Source organism: Eimeria maxima, genomic scaffold (assembly GCF_000499605.1).
Source record: "Eimeria maxima Weybridge genomic scaffold, Emw_scaff56, whole genome shotgun sequence".
Lineage (NCBI taxonomy): Eukaryota > Apicomplexa > Conoidasida > Eucoccidiorida > Eimeriidae > Eimeria > Eimeria maxima.
This window is the reverse complement of record NW_013566600.1, coordinates 14,713-28,198: the sequence shown is the minus strand read 5'-3', so window position 1 is coordinate 28,198 and position 13,486 is coordinate 14,713. Positions and strand designations below refer to the sequence as shown.

The 13,486-nt window shown below is 48.7% G+C and overlaps 2 protein-coding genes across 2 annotated transcripts; both read left to right on the top strand.

The window, feature by feature from the left end:
• Positions 1-55: 55 nt before the first annotated feature.
• Positions 56-3,385, top strand: EMWEY_00008730 (thrombospondin type 1 domain-containing protein, putative; the record flags this gene model as incomplete). The annotated part of the gene is made up of 10 exons (XM_013482246.1): positions 56-398; positions 550-615; positions 827-944; positions 1,123-1,208; positions 1,430-1,675; positions 1,979-2,085; positions 2,408-2,594; positions 2,766-2,893; positions 2,985-3,147; positions 3,330-3,385. 10 exons carry the CDS (start codon positions 56-58, stop codon positions 3,383-3,385), a joined length of 1,500 nt encoding a protein of 499 aa, XP_013337700.1.
• Positions 3,386-4,038: 653 nt separating this feature from the next.
• EMWEY_00008720 (hypothetical protein) lies at positions 4,039-12,282 on the top strand (the record flags this gene model as incomplete). Its single annotated transcript, XM_013482245.1, has 23 exons — positions 4,039-4,246; positions 4,572-4,757; positions 4,878-4,901; positions 5,067-5,162; positions 5,306-5,404; positions 5,519-5,676; positions 5,822-5,947; positions 6,246-6,525; positions 6,832-6,869; positions 7,068-7,200; positions 7,370-7,420; positions 7,546-7,704; positions 7,887-8,096; positions 8,206-8,296; positions 8,607-8,779; positions 9,002-9,119; positions 9,241-9,326; positions 9,616-9,813; positions 9,933-10,358; positions 10,489-10,799; positions 11,582-11,696; positions 11,836-11,970; positions 12,101-12,282. The coding sequence occupies 23 exons, from the start codon at positions 4,039-4,041 to the stop codon at positions 12,280-12,282; spliced, it is 3,603 nt and encodes a 1,200-aa protein (XP_013337699.1).
• Positions 12,283-13,486: the final 1,204 nt, after the last annotated feature.

Here is a 13,486-nt window from a genome sequence, read left to right as displayed (position 1 = left end):
GCGGTGAAACTGAAAGGGAGGCCACCTCGTGCATTGCCATTTCTTAATGTCGAACATGTTGCTTCGAATGTTCACAGCCGTTGAGAAACTCGTTACATGGAGTGACACAACTGGTGGCACCCCGTGGAGTACGGAGGAGGCATGCGGGAAAGGCGCTATCCAGCTCGTCCAAGTCCTCTTCAGTGATGAATATGTCTTGATCGGGACGTCACCTAAAACGCCAGCATGCGGTATTAAAGACATCACGGAAATAATCAACAAATTTTGCCAAAAGCAAGTGTCTTCGAATTCGGCGGCTTGCGAAGTAACACCAGAAGCATTCGCTGATGCTGCATTTTCATCCCTATGTGGGGCAGCTCTCAACCCCTCCATGCTGCTGCGTTTTAATTGTGATCCAGGTGAGTTTCATCTTTGCTGTTGTGCACATAAAGTATGCTGGTTTTCTAGATGCATTGCCAAGTAGACATGTGTGGATGTGTGTGTGTGTGTGTGTGTGTGTGTGTGTGTGTGTGTGTGTGTGTGTGTGTGTGTGTGTGGTCCGAGACTCAGGATTTGTGAAGCCTGAGTCATCTTGCCTCGCTGCACGGGCTTCACAAAGTGCTTACAATCATGCAGGTGACTTTGCTCTGCGCCAAATTGAATAGCTGTCTATTATCTGTCCCTGCTGATCGCAAATCAAAATTTTTTTTGCACAGAAGACCCGACAGATTATGCTGCAGATATATGAATGTGCAGGATTTGGCTAGCCTGCGCATGGACATAATAGGGCAAGTTGCTGTTATGTTAATTCCTCTCCGTTGCTGCACCAGTTCGGTCTCCTGCGCAGGTACATGCAACTGCCCTAGTGGCAGAGCAAGCTGTGGCTTTCAGCAAGCTTTCAACGACATAGGCTGGCGGACCGCATTGCCTGAAGGCCTAACAATTGTAGTTTCTGAGGGAGTTGCGTGAGTACAGACAATCCTTCTGCCAGAGGCGTTTTGTGTGTCTTATTTCTGTGACGGTCCTGCTCAATTTGAAGAAAAACTTCAAGTTTGTGAAAGCAATAAAGTCACCTGCCTGACCTACCACTCTCAATCCAGTTATTGTTCAACTTGTTTCGTTTATGAGATGATTTGGGAGCAGGTACAAGACCACCGATAAACGGTTCTCAGTGCTTGATGATGCCGCCCTCAATTGTCTTTCAGATGACGTGTACATTCTGTGTGAAGGCAAGTTATATGAGTTGCTACCAACACAAGCCAGTCTTTCAAGCAGCAAAAAGCTCTACTTTGTAGAACTTTAACGACGGGACTGGGATATTCAATTTGCCAGCCATCGCTTGACTAGAAGGTGCTCTTTGCGTGCATGCAACCCTTAATCAGGGTGCTCTCTCCATGCCGGTGCCCGTTGGCGTGAGCTTCCTCAACAAAAGATCTCCGTTTGTCTGCAGAGGAGACAACAAGCGTCAGTGATGGTGGCCCGCAATGCACTGATCTATCTGATCAAACGGTGGATACTTTGGAAGAAGCCGTCTGCAGAAATCTGTGCCTCGACTTATGGGACATTTTTAAGGATCAAGCTATGGCAGAACTGTCGCCATACGAGACATTTGAGGCATTGGTGAAACAGTGGCATGCTGATAACCCGTGGGCACTTACTTCGTCGCTCAGTGCTCTCGCCAACAACTGCACATACGGTACGGGACAGTATTCCAGACACAGGGACACATCCCTTCATGGTAAGCAACACACCTATGTGTAATATCTAGCCAGCGTATTGCATTGTCGTGTACTCAGAAATGCGTCCATACTTCTCTCCGATTCCACAGTATGGTAAGAAACCGCAACTAGTGGACTATCCCTGGCACTGTGGTTTGAGGGGGCTAGCGAACTGCCAACAAGAGCGCAGGCGCGGCAGTTTGGTAAATGCATACTGAGCGGCAACCCCCCTACACCCCTGACAATGACAGATTTAGCGTTGCTTGCGCATCTGCTTCAAGACCGTCGGGCAGTTTTCGATCTCGAGGAGGAAGCTTTTAACGTGCAAAATTTATGCCCTGATTCACACATCGCGGATATTATTGGTTCCTTCTTTGGCTGCAAATCGGTATGGCACCTTCCGTTGGCTGTTGGAAACTTTAGCGAACACCTTAGGGACACCGTGCCGTCTGCTTTCGGGAGTTGTCGCAAAATAGCAGAATCAGAGAAGGTTTCTGTGTGACACATGGGCCTCTTTTAGTTTTCTGTCCCAAAGGAAATCTTTTGCACCCAAGTGTTAGTCAACTAGCGACATTTTGGGGCTCTTGTGTTCGTGGTTAGCGAGGCATGGACTCAGGCTCTTAGAGAAAACCGGGTATTTCCAACAAAGCACAGTGATCGTCGATAGGAAGCCTGCGTAACATACTATTGTCTGCAATGCTCCTTTTCAGAAAATTGTCGACGGGGAAGTAAGGCCTGCCTGCCAAGTGCATGATGCTACAAGCGCTGTACAACAAGAATGTGCTTCTCCCAGCTTGGCCCAGTGCACAGTGTCCAGGAGCCAGTTTCCCTCTGCATTGGAGTTGTGCCCATCCTGCGATACATTCAGTCTTGTTGTATTTTACAGCTGCAAGCTGAGTGAGTTGGGCTTCTTGGAGCGCTTGCATGCCCACAAGTAATACGTTGTCTCCCTGTGACACGTCGTCTTGCTTGGAGATAAGTCGAATTGGCCAACTTAGATACGTCGCGGGCTCTGCAGGTTAGCAAGCATGTGGGCACCACTGACGTGCTTGCTGTGTGAGCTTGCAGAGGCAGAATCATTAAGCGGGTATGGCATTTCTGCCCATTCGCTGTCGGGAAGCATGATTTACCTGGGGAGCATGCCATCTTGCGCCTGCACTGAAGGCTCTACACCAGCCACACAAGAGGAGATTATTGTAAGGTGTTTGCTGAATGGTCGGCTCATGTTTTAACTACGAAACGTTTTGTCAATACGCTGATTCAGGTTGGTTGCCGTGATTTTTGCAGGCGCTACCATCCTGGCAAGCGTCTATTACACCGCCCCAAAGTTTCGTTCTGAGCGGCGCTCGTGGTGTATCTGTCGACGAAGATGGCCAGTTGACATTTTCAATTTGGGCCCCCTCCTCGGAGCATGACTGTATGAGCGATTTCGTCCAAATACTGTGCAAGCGTAGGGCTAAATTTAAATTGAAGCTGGCCGCTGTTGCCGGCACTATGGCATGCTCACCACGTAGGAATTTGGGTTGTACTGCACTTCCAATGTGGCTGGGTGGATCCCCCAGTGCACAAGTCTGGCAGGTCCCTCCTGACTGATATGTCAGAAATGATTCATTCCTTGTGTTCCTTGCACAGATCCTGTAGAGGGGGACCCGAACGAAGGCATGATGAACCCAAGTGAGTCTTTATAGAGCAACAGCGGAACCCTGCGGTCTTGCCTTTCAGCAATAGGTAGGCCGGGAGCGGCAGAGCGTCCCATGGAGCTCTCTGGCATTCTTGTTTCTAGAACGTTTCTAGATGAATCTAGGTCCTAAAGGAGGTAGCTGCAGGAAGTTTTATACGCGTCGATTAATGCGGCTCCGAAACATTTATTCTTGCCTTTGGGGACTGCCTTCGTGAGCGTGCAGAACCCTTCTGTGAAGAAGCGTTTTCCACAAAATCTGGTAAACGTTTTTCTCACGACGAGCTCTGCAGGGAAACATGCTCACACGTACTCAAGGTATGACTTCGACGTGTTTATCTGTAGTGCAGAGGTAGCTGAAATATGGCAGGTAGGTAGGTAGGGTTGGTGGCCACAAAGGGCTACGACGATTATATTGGAACCCTCACAATGAAGCATGAAGCAGTCTTTCTGGGAGTCCCAAATTCGGCATTTTCCAGCAGCATGTGGGTGATCTGTTGACAGAATAAGTGTTCGTCGGCTGCGAATCCGTGGGCATGCGTCAACGAAAACCTAACGGACTGTTACGTTCCGAACAGCTTGCGCAAAACCTGTGGCATACGGGCGGTCTCAAGTGAATATAACTCCAAATTTAGAACTTGTGGATGCGCTGATGACCCTACAATGGAGCCATGCACTGAGGCCGAGGTTAAAATGCTGGCTCACGACTGGGTGGGCTACTTCAAGGACCACTATAAAGGTGATAGCGGTGTCATACTGCTGCGAAACATGAGAGTTATGGAGGACTCTGGGTCTATTTATACAGATTTTGGGGTTGCAAGTGAATCAGCATGCACAAATGAGTCAGAGTACAAGGGCATTTTTTGCCGAGGTGAGTACAGTTGCCTGGAAGCTCAGCCTGTCTTATTCTAACTTGTATTCTCACAGAGCCCGATGTTATTTCCTCCGCCTTCATCACAACCATTTATTCGAAACGATGAGTATGTACCTTTTGTGCTTCCCTGCAGTTGACGCTGCGGTGACTTCCTCGGTTCAAACAGGTAAACGTCAACCGCACGACCCTTAGCGGAGTGGTCGCTGAACCTTATTGAGCTGTGGAAATTCTTCAGCAGCAACACGAGCACGTTTGTCTCAATTTGTTCCTCTTGCCAAATTCAACTCAACATTGATATTATGCATGGTTCATATTGTCGCAGGCCTGCAACCGAACTGTGATGAAGCTGTGTCTCTCAACAAGCAAGATGTATCCGACTACCAGTGTGCACACTGGTGTCACGACGCCCACAGCAATTGCAAGGAGACTCAGCCTTCGAACTCTTCACCATGTTTTTATGAGGTGCAGAAGACCCATCCTATCCTGCAGCAGTGCACTGTTCCATTAGGTAAGGGCATGATGTACCGCATACAGTACCTGCTTCTTTTCTTGCTTGAAGAGCTCCGGCCGGGCATATGTATCGTCTAGCATGGCTTGTGCATTTTGTGTCTGTGGTGCTTCCCTGCAGAACTAGAAGACAAAGAACAACGGGGTGGGCATCGTTGTAGCTCCCTCTTCCATTCTGCATCTGTCGTGGGAAAACACCTTGATAAGAAGAGTAGAAGGATTGAATCAGCCACATTCCACCTCTATGGGCCTCCCCAGGGCTGCTGCCGCAAATGTACTTTTGCCGTTTGTGTCACTGGCATTTTTGCAGACTCAAATATGGTGGCCGGTACCGTGGTGATAACCACCGAGTGGAAGCTAGTGAAATTTGAAACTGCTGTTTCCCCAAATCCAGTAGTTTTTACCGGTATATAGTCTTCACATGTCTTATATTGAAGAGTTGCATCCTCAGCTTCCCCGGATTTTCTTTAATGCAGTGGAAATGAGCATTCATGACCAAATGTTCAGGTGGCGGTGGAACGCATGTGTGTTTGTTTCGTCTTTTTGCAGGTATTCTGAACCCACTTGGTACATTTGCTCAGGTACAAGTAACAGGAGTTTCGGAAACTGGGTTCCACATCCGCTTAGCACTGGATCATTGCAGAATAGGTGAGCGCAGCAGCAGCAGGACCACATCCACGTGCGCCAATTAACTACGAAAAGATATAGCGCTCTCGTAAAACAGAGCATCCGTTGTGGCTTTGGTACTCTGGAAACATGCAGGTTATGCTCCAGCTTACGCTCAAGTGAGTTGGATAGCCATTTCCGAGGACAGCTTCTCCATCCCAGGTTCGAGCATATCGATTCGCGTTGCTACGGTTGAAGCCACTGTTGGGGAAAGTATAGATGTACTTCCTGGATTTAAGTTGCATAGTTCTTCGGTAAGTAGGGCGCTGTGGGTCTTGTCACTACGGAGAAAGCACCAATATCTGAGCTGTACCGATGAGACCACTACTCGTAGGCAGTGTGCTCCACAACAGTCGTGCTGATATTTTGCATTACTCTTTGCTTGTGAAAATGGAACAGCCAGTTGTATTGACACAAATCCAAGATATACCAGTGAACCTCCCAATGACGGACATCCCTTACATTAGGACCATAAAGGTCGCCGCCTCGTCAACCACCATCATTGTCGAAAATACAACTGCACTGGTAAATCCAGTGAAGTACAAAGTCGGTTATCTCTATATGGACTCCTTCTCGGATTCTCAATGTCCTCTTGGCTGCAAAACGAACAACATAACATTGGAGGTAGGGACTAGGCACTGACGGTGTGCTGTCTAGCACTGCCCACTATTCCGCAGTACTCACAGAACATTCACGCTATTCGTGCCCCAAGAGAAATGTCAAAACCCCATGCCGGGCAGCTTGTCGAGTAATATGCACCCCAACAATATTGAGCGTATAGTTCGTGTGTGATTGTGTGATTTGTCTTGCATCTTCTCCCCAGACAAAACTAGCGAAAATAAAAGGCGGGTGGTATAACACTGTACATTACTCGGAGGATCACTTCGGCAGTCGACCCCCGTTGATCTTTGGCTCCGTTGTGGTGAAGGATGGCGATAAAACAACTTTGCTTGTACAACGCCCAATTCAGTCCACATCGGCGAAGGCCATATGGAATCCCCGTCTTTACGTGATTTCTCGAGATTCCTGCAGGGACTTCGTTTTTGAAGAAGTCTCCGTTTTTTTCGGAACAACTTTGCTCATGGTTCTCCACGTCAAAGACCGTGAGAAACAGACATACCGGACATTAGTTTTAGGCTTTAAAGGAAGTGTATGTCTCAGCTATCAGCAGATCACTGAGATTCATTCGATGGCTTGCGATGTGTGCCGCACCTGTTCGGATTCAGCATCTTCGAGAGGCAATGAACCGACCATTCCAGGTAACTGGGCTTAGTCCTCCTGCAAAGCACCGTATAGTACATTTTCCGTAATCGTTTTGACTAGACCTGTTACTGGGCCTCACCAATGCCAGAAACGAACCTGTACTGAGCTGTTTGACGGGTATGTTGACCTTTGCGGGATGTGCTCAGATTTCATACCCAACTGCGCCGGAGCCAAGTCTAAAGTTGTACGCTCATGCTGGAAACAGTGGCACAGAGGAAAGCTGGCATATTTGGGTTGATGTAGGATGGTGAAATGGTTGGATGAGCGACAAGTTAGAGCTCTCCAGACCTCTAGGGACTTGATCTGCCGCTCCACAACGTTGCAGTTTCCCAACAAAGGAGGAAACACTCCGGCTTTTTTTCGCTCTTGATGTGGTGTGCAGGGGTCGGCTACTGATGCAGACTGTGTTGCAGAATGCACCGCATTATCTGACAAATGCACACCGCCACTGACGTGGGATTGCTTCGTAGCCAGCGCCTCCGAAGAACTGAAAGCGAAGTGTTATGTCGAACCCTGTAAGTTACGCTCATATGGGCTCTCACGAAAACACTCTGCCTCATTTGTGGGGCACGGGAGGCATACGTTAAGGAGATTTAAGTGTTATGTATGTGCAATATAACACTGGCAAAGAGATTCCACTGCATGCCACATTTCGCGGGGAAAGTTTGGCTGATTGCATCGCAGCGGTTGATACGGCACAGACGACGACAACCACGACTCCCCCTCCAATTGGCGGTAGGGCTTTACATCAATATGTTGCTTGCACATTGTCTCGGATTTTTCCTGCTTAAGTTTGGAGACATGATTGCCACTGGTAACGTAAATGTAGAAGGTTTCTTCCCTCTGTTGCGTCTGCGCAGCCAGCGTCCACTGCAGAATAGTCGACATGTCCTCATACCTAGATATAGGATGGGACGTTGAGGCCATGAGCTGTTCATGCCCCCAGGGATTCAGCCCGTGTACGCAACATCAAGTTGAACAAGATCGGGCCCACTGGATTCAAGATATTTCCCCATGGGGTCAGCTGTTGCTTCACAAGCGTATCATCATATCCCTAAGTAGTCTGCATGCGATTTGAGGAAGATTGTCCACTGACTATTTTGACGATGCGCAAAGTCTTTATTTGCTGAAAAAAACCACCATAGGACCTTCCCGGCTAAGTAATAAATGTGCAGCTTGTTGAGCGCTTTGGCTGTTGCAGGTATGCTATGCCGGACGTGGGATGCCGTACAACCCGTTGCTCGGGGATTTATGCAAGTGGCTAGCGATTTGTGCACTGCATCTTCGAGTATTCGGTGGCAGCAAAGAGAACTGCCACTGTATTCCCTCGACGACGTCTTCCTCAACGGGCGGATCAACACGAGTGGTTACAACCAATGCGTAGTGGACACTCCCTTGGTGTTTTGCCCATGTAAGCGGGGGGTTTATACACGCTGTCAGATAATGTCATGCCTGAAGCTCTGCTTCTGGGTAGGTGTAGACCAGTATAACACTAGGAGTGTCACGGGGAGTGTGCGCAGCCGCTTCACTAACGACGACTACGAGCACTACTGCACCGACTTGGGACTGGCCTGAAAATGCAGACTGTTTGCCGGGAGACTGGTCTGAATGGTCAGATTGCTCCGCAACTTGCACACCGTCTGAGTGAGCCCTTCACCATTTGAATTGTATGTATAACCTGCCATAATTGAGAAGCGGATAGAATGCTTGCAGCGGAACCCGAAGGCACCATCCAGAAAAGTAGAAGGCATTGGCACATCGCTGTTCAGCTCAAGGTTGCGTTTTTGCCTGCTAGTCTTCAGGGACCAACTCCAGTGCGGAGGCGTCGTAGGCCTCAGCTTTTGCCTTCCAGGGGCAATGGAGCCCCGTGTGTACTAGAAGAGACAGTCCCCTGCGTGTTTGACAAGCCTATACCGTGCAGTTCATTGTGTCGCCACTCCGACTGGACTGAGTGGTCTAGCTGCTCTGAAAAGCTTCTCGATTTCGGCTTCTCACCAGTTACAACTTCATACAGGGAAAAGCTAGTATTTGCAGAAGCAGGAGGGGCATGCTCCGAGCTCAACTTGAGGGAATATGATGATTCGCGGTGCACTGGTAAATTGCTATCGTGGGCGGAAGCCCAGGTTTATGCGCAGCTGCAACAATTTCATTTAGTAATTAGTAAACAGGGACGATATGGAACCGATTAGTTCCACTGTGTACCCCACTTACAGCACAGTGAAATGGAAGGTGAAAAAACCAGTGCATGGGTTTTACCTTTAGCCGTAGGGGGAAAGCATGAGTGCAAATCATGGGGACTACGTGCATTGGCTGCAGGGGAAGGAGACAATAACGCCAAAACATCAATACCCGCAAGCGCGTTACAGATAAGCAGCGACATCGATGCTGTAGCTGACAGTGAAAAGTGGTCAGAATGGTCATCTTGTGACGCACCGTAAGCAGCGTTGCACCTAGAGATGCAAGATTCTGCACCCACGTGCTAGTCTAAAATCTCATTTCGCGTTTTCCCTAGCATTGGAGCCCTATCCTAGTTGATTTGTGAGCGTGTGGTTCAGGTGCCTTCTAAATGGTCAAAAGGCCAGACGATACAAACTAAGCATCAAGCAGGACTCTACCGTAGAAGATGTGCCCCTGTACCATAGTACGTCCTGAACTTGACCCTTATGGAGACCATAACTAAATATCCTACGCTACCCAGTTTTGGTAGGATTGGGCCATTCCATGAGGTAATTTCTCCATGTTAAATACGATGGTGCACAGGCACGCAAAGTGAAGAATGCCCAGACGCTCTTGGACCTTGCAGAAATGACCGAGAACCAAGTAAGCTGATTCGTAAGAGGACCAGCCCCAGCACTGTGTGCTAGAAATTGCTTGACGGCGAGGACAGTGGCTCCTTGCAATTGAAACTGTATCGATGTTGGGTGGAGCAGGTTGCGACGACATCTTACCTGTACATGATATAGAAGAAGATAGGGAATTTTGCAAAGAGCAATGCAAGAGGATTATTGATTCATGCTTAAAAGAATCAAAGCTCGAAGGAAAAACGCCTCTTCAGTGTTTTGCTGAATACGTTACTGAAAATCAGCCAGTTGGTGGCAAGTGCATATATACCCAAAAACTTGTCAAAGGTATGGACGAAGGGCGTCAGTTGACGGAGCTGCTGGGGGTGCTGTGGAATGCTTGTTGTTTATTTCACTACTGCCGCTGACTCAGCATATTGTGTCTTCTGTTTTATTTGTTTTTCCAGAAACAACGACACCAACGTGCTTCCCAAGTTTTTCTCGGATGAACGACGATGAGTCTTCAGAGTTTCGGTTTCTCGATCCTAAAAGTCCTTCCATGCAGTGCTTGTGCCTCACCCCAGATTCCATCCCATGCACTGCGACAGAGGTATTTGAGTCGCGTCAGACTACTTTTGCCATGACATCGTCTTGTCCTCGCCAAGACGCCGATGGAGCAACGTTTGACGAAGGAACTCCTGGGACAGCTGATTCGAAGCTGTTCTTCGCTGCAGCAGACTCCGCCAAGATATTCTGCCCCCTCAGCGATAGCAAGAACCTTAAGCAGCAAGAATATGCTGCCACATATTCCATTTTCAAAAGCGCTGACGAGATGAATGAGTACTGCGCAAATGGACTGGAGGCTCAACATGAGCTATCTGCAAGCACACCGTGTATGTTCACCCTCTTATTCTTCTCCAGCTCTGAAAGCAGCTGATTCCGTGCTTGTTGCTGGAGCATGCATGCAGCCTCTCCTGCTTAACTAAAAACGGATGTGCCCTGCCTGATTGCTTGTTCCTGCAGACGATATCACCCTCGACTGCACAAAACTAGTGCCCAGAACGGACAGTGTAAGCGCTGACGAGTGCAAGGAAAAGTGCGTCAAGGTTAAGGAAGCCTGCGCCGACAGTACGGTTGACTACTTGTCATGCATTGCTACAAAACGTGAGGTCACGGGATTCAATGCAGAGTGCGCAACCAAGGGCACAGTCTTCGCTGGAAGAGGAATCGTTTTCTGCAAGCTAGTGCCGAAGGATTGCGCATACTCGGAGTGGGGAGAGTGGTCAGCCTGCAGCGCCAGCTGCCGCAGTGGGGTGGGAGGAGTGGAGGCAAGCGTCAGAATACGTACAAGACAGATTTTGGATCCCAGCACAACTGGAGGGGAGCCATGCAGGCTCGGGGGCACAACAAGTACGACTCTAAACACGGAAACAGGTGGCCTATCAGTGCCCGTAATGGATTCAGTATAAATGATGGCGCGGACAAGGGAAGGTGCATGTTGTGTGTTGCTGTCCGCCAGGTGGAGACAACAGCGTAGATGCAGGGACTGTGCAGACAGAGCCCTGCAGTTTCCAAGATTTCTGCGGTATGCTTTTGCGATTCATTGCACAATTGTGTGGCGATCGCATCTGTTAGTATTATATAGGCTGAATGTAGTGCCAATGCATGTGTCTCGACGGTGTCCCGTGCTGTCCTTGCAGCAACATATTCGTTGTACACACCTTCGTCTATCATGTTACAGCATATTGCTTCAATGCGTCTAACTGTCTCCCAGATGATGCAGCACACAGTCTGTTAATAACACCCAAACCGGAGCCGTCACACGCTACGTGGAGTCCCGAGAGTGCCGACACCACCACCACCACACAAACAACCACGCATGTGAACACCGACATCGCTTGCGGAATCTACAATATGGCTGGCGTTTCTTTGACAACACGCTTCGATCCAACTGTGAGAATTTTGCTCCTGGCTCTAGAGCACCAAATTCCCGGCACTTTCCAAGCAAGCATATGCAGTAGAGATGTGCACTATTTCCTGCAGGTAGCACTACCAAGCAGCGTTAGCCCTTATTATGAACTCTACAGATTTTCCTCGTTGCCGACTTTGTTTGCAGTATAAGACCTGCAGATGCCCTTCATATACCAGACCTTGCACACTTGCGGAGGCAGAAGCATCACGCTCGTTATGGAACCAGAATATGATGGCTCTGTGCCAGGAAGACAGCGTCGGTACGCGTTCCAAACCGGATTTGAGTGACTCGTGGAGTCCCTAGCTAGCTAATGTGCAACGAGGGACAGGTTTGGCACTTTCTAGGTACTGCAGGAGTGTCGAAGAAGTTATATGTAACCCATATTTATTCTGATTCAGCTGTAATTCCGTTGATCGACTTCGGGCTCTTCGACTGCGAGACGCGTACATTTAAGGAGAGCGTCGTGGACTTTAACGATCTCACTGCGGAGGACCAGTGTTCGACAGATCAGTTTTCCTCTGTATTTTGCGTGGGTACGTTGCTGATGAAAGCTGCGCCTTGGAGAGAATAGTTTCATACTGAAGTGCAACCATCCACATGCTTGTTTGGGGCCTTGCTTGTGAAGGGTAAATGCGGCTGTGTGCATACGTGCTCCTTGTTCAGTGGCAGAAGACATTGAAACGGAACGCCGCCATATGCTAATTACGATGCTAATTATGCTGTTTGGTGGGACAATTGTTGGCATTGCATTCGTGCTTTGGTTCATCCAGCATAGCGTTGACGTGCAGAAGGTACTAGGTCTGCGAGGCCGATACGTCGAGCTGGTGAACATGGTCAAGGAGTAGCCACCATATTAGTCCACTACATGGGAAAGTCAGTTCTATTAATACAGAGCCCTCACGGTATAGCATGCCGTGTGTGGTGCTGCCAAGGAGGACTAAGCTACATACCAAATCTGGCATAGTGTGCTGGCCGTCTTGGCGGAACAGTTGGCTGTCGGCTGGCTTCTTGCTCCCGAGGTTCTTTGTGGTCTCGCCGCGGGGTGAAGGAGCGTGCACGTGGAACGCCCATCCTGCGCTAGACGTGCTGCCCTTCCTGACATGGAGGTGCTCTCAGTTCCTGCTCAAATGCCTGGAACGAAGGTTCAGGTATCCATCTTTTTACTTACTTTGAAGTGAAACAATGTATGGAGGATGCTTCGACGAATCTATGAATCAGGAATGCATCAACAGGGTTCCTTTGCTGAGCACTTCCAAAAATAGGTATAGTCTCACTAAGCCTGAAAGCGGGATGCGTCGGCAGGATGCCGGCGACTCCTCGTGACTGACACATTTCCACTTGCAACCCCACGGCGCTGGTGCGGATAGAGTGCAGGTGAACTTGCTTACCAACGGCCAAATATGGCGCAACGGTTAGAAGGCAGTGGACTCACACACAATAACGTTAAAAAATTGGAAATACACACAGTAACATAAATACAAGACGAAGACCCGTTCCTTACACTACGGCTTCAGTTTGACAGCTTTCAAGGTGGAGAGTGGTGACTGAGACTGTAGTGGCAAGGATCTTCACCGCATTCCGTGGCAATTTGGTATCAATAACTGCCTTTAGTTTTGCTTGCCTATCCACCCACTTCGAACTCTTCTTAACAAAACATCATGATGCAGTGTGCGTTTGTGTCACCTCTGACTACAAAAGAACAACTTCGGGCTAGAAGAGGTGCTGTTCCAATTCGCCTAGGCAGTCATCTGCAAAAGTACTTTGGGACTCCCAACGAATACATAAATAAACACTTGCCTTTGTTAAATACAACAATGTGATTTGAAAGTGTGGGAATACATTTGGCGAATATGCGTCCACTACGCACCTACGGGAGCGTTGCTGTTGACGAGGACAACTGCAAAGCTTAAGGACAATGCTATCATCAACACCTATTCTAATAGTGGCACTGCAAGTGTGAAAATAATAAGACAGGATGCCGAGAGAAACCCTTATGACAAATAGACGTTGCTAGGACGATGGGTTCCAGGTTGAAACGATGCCTAAACT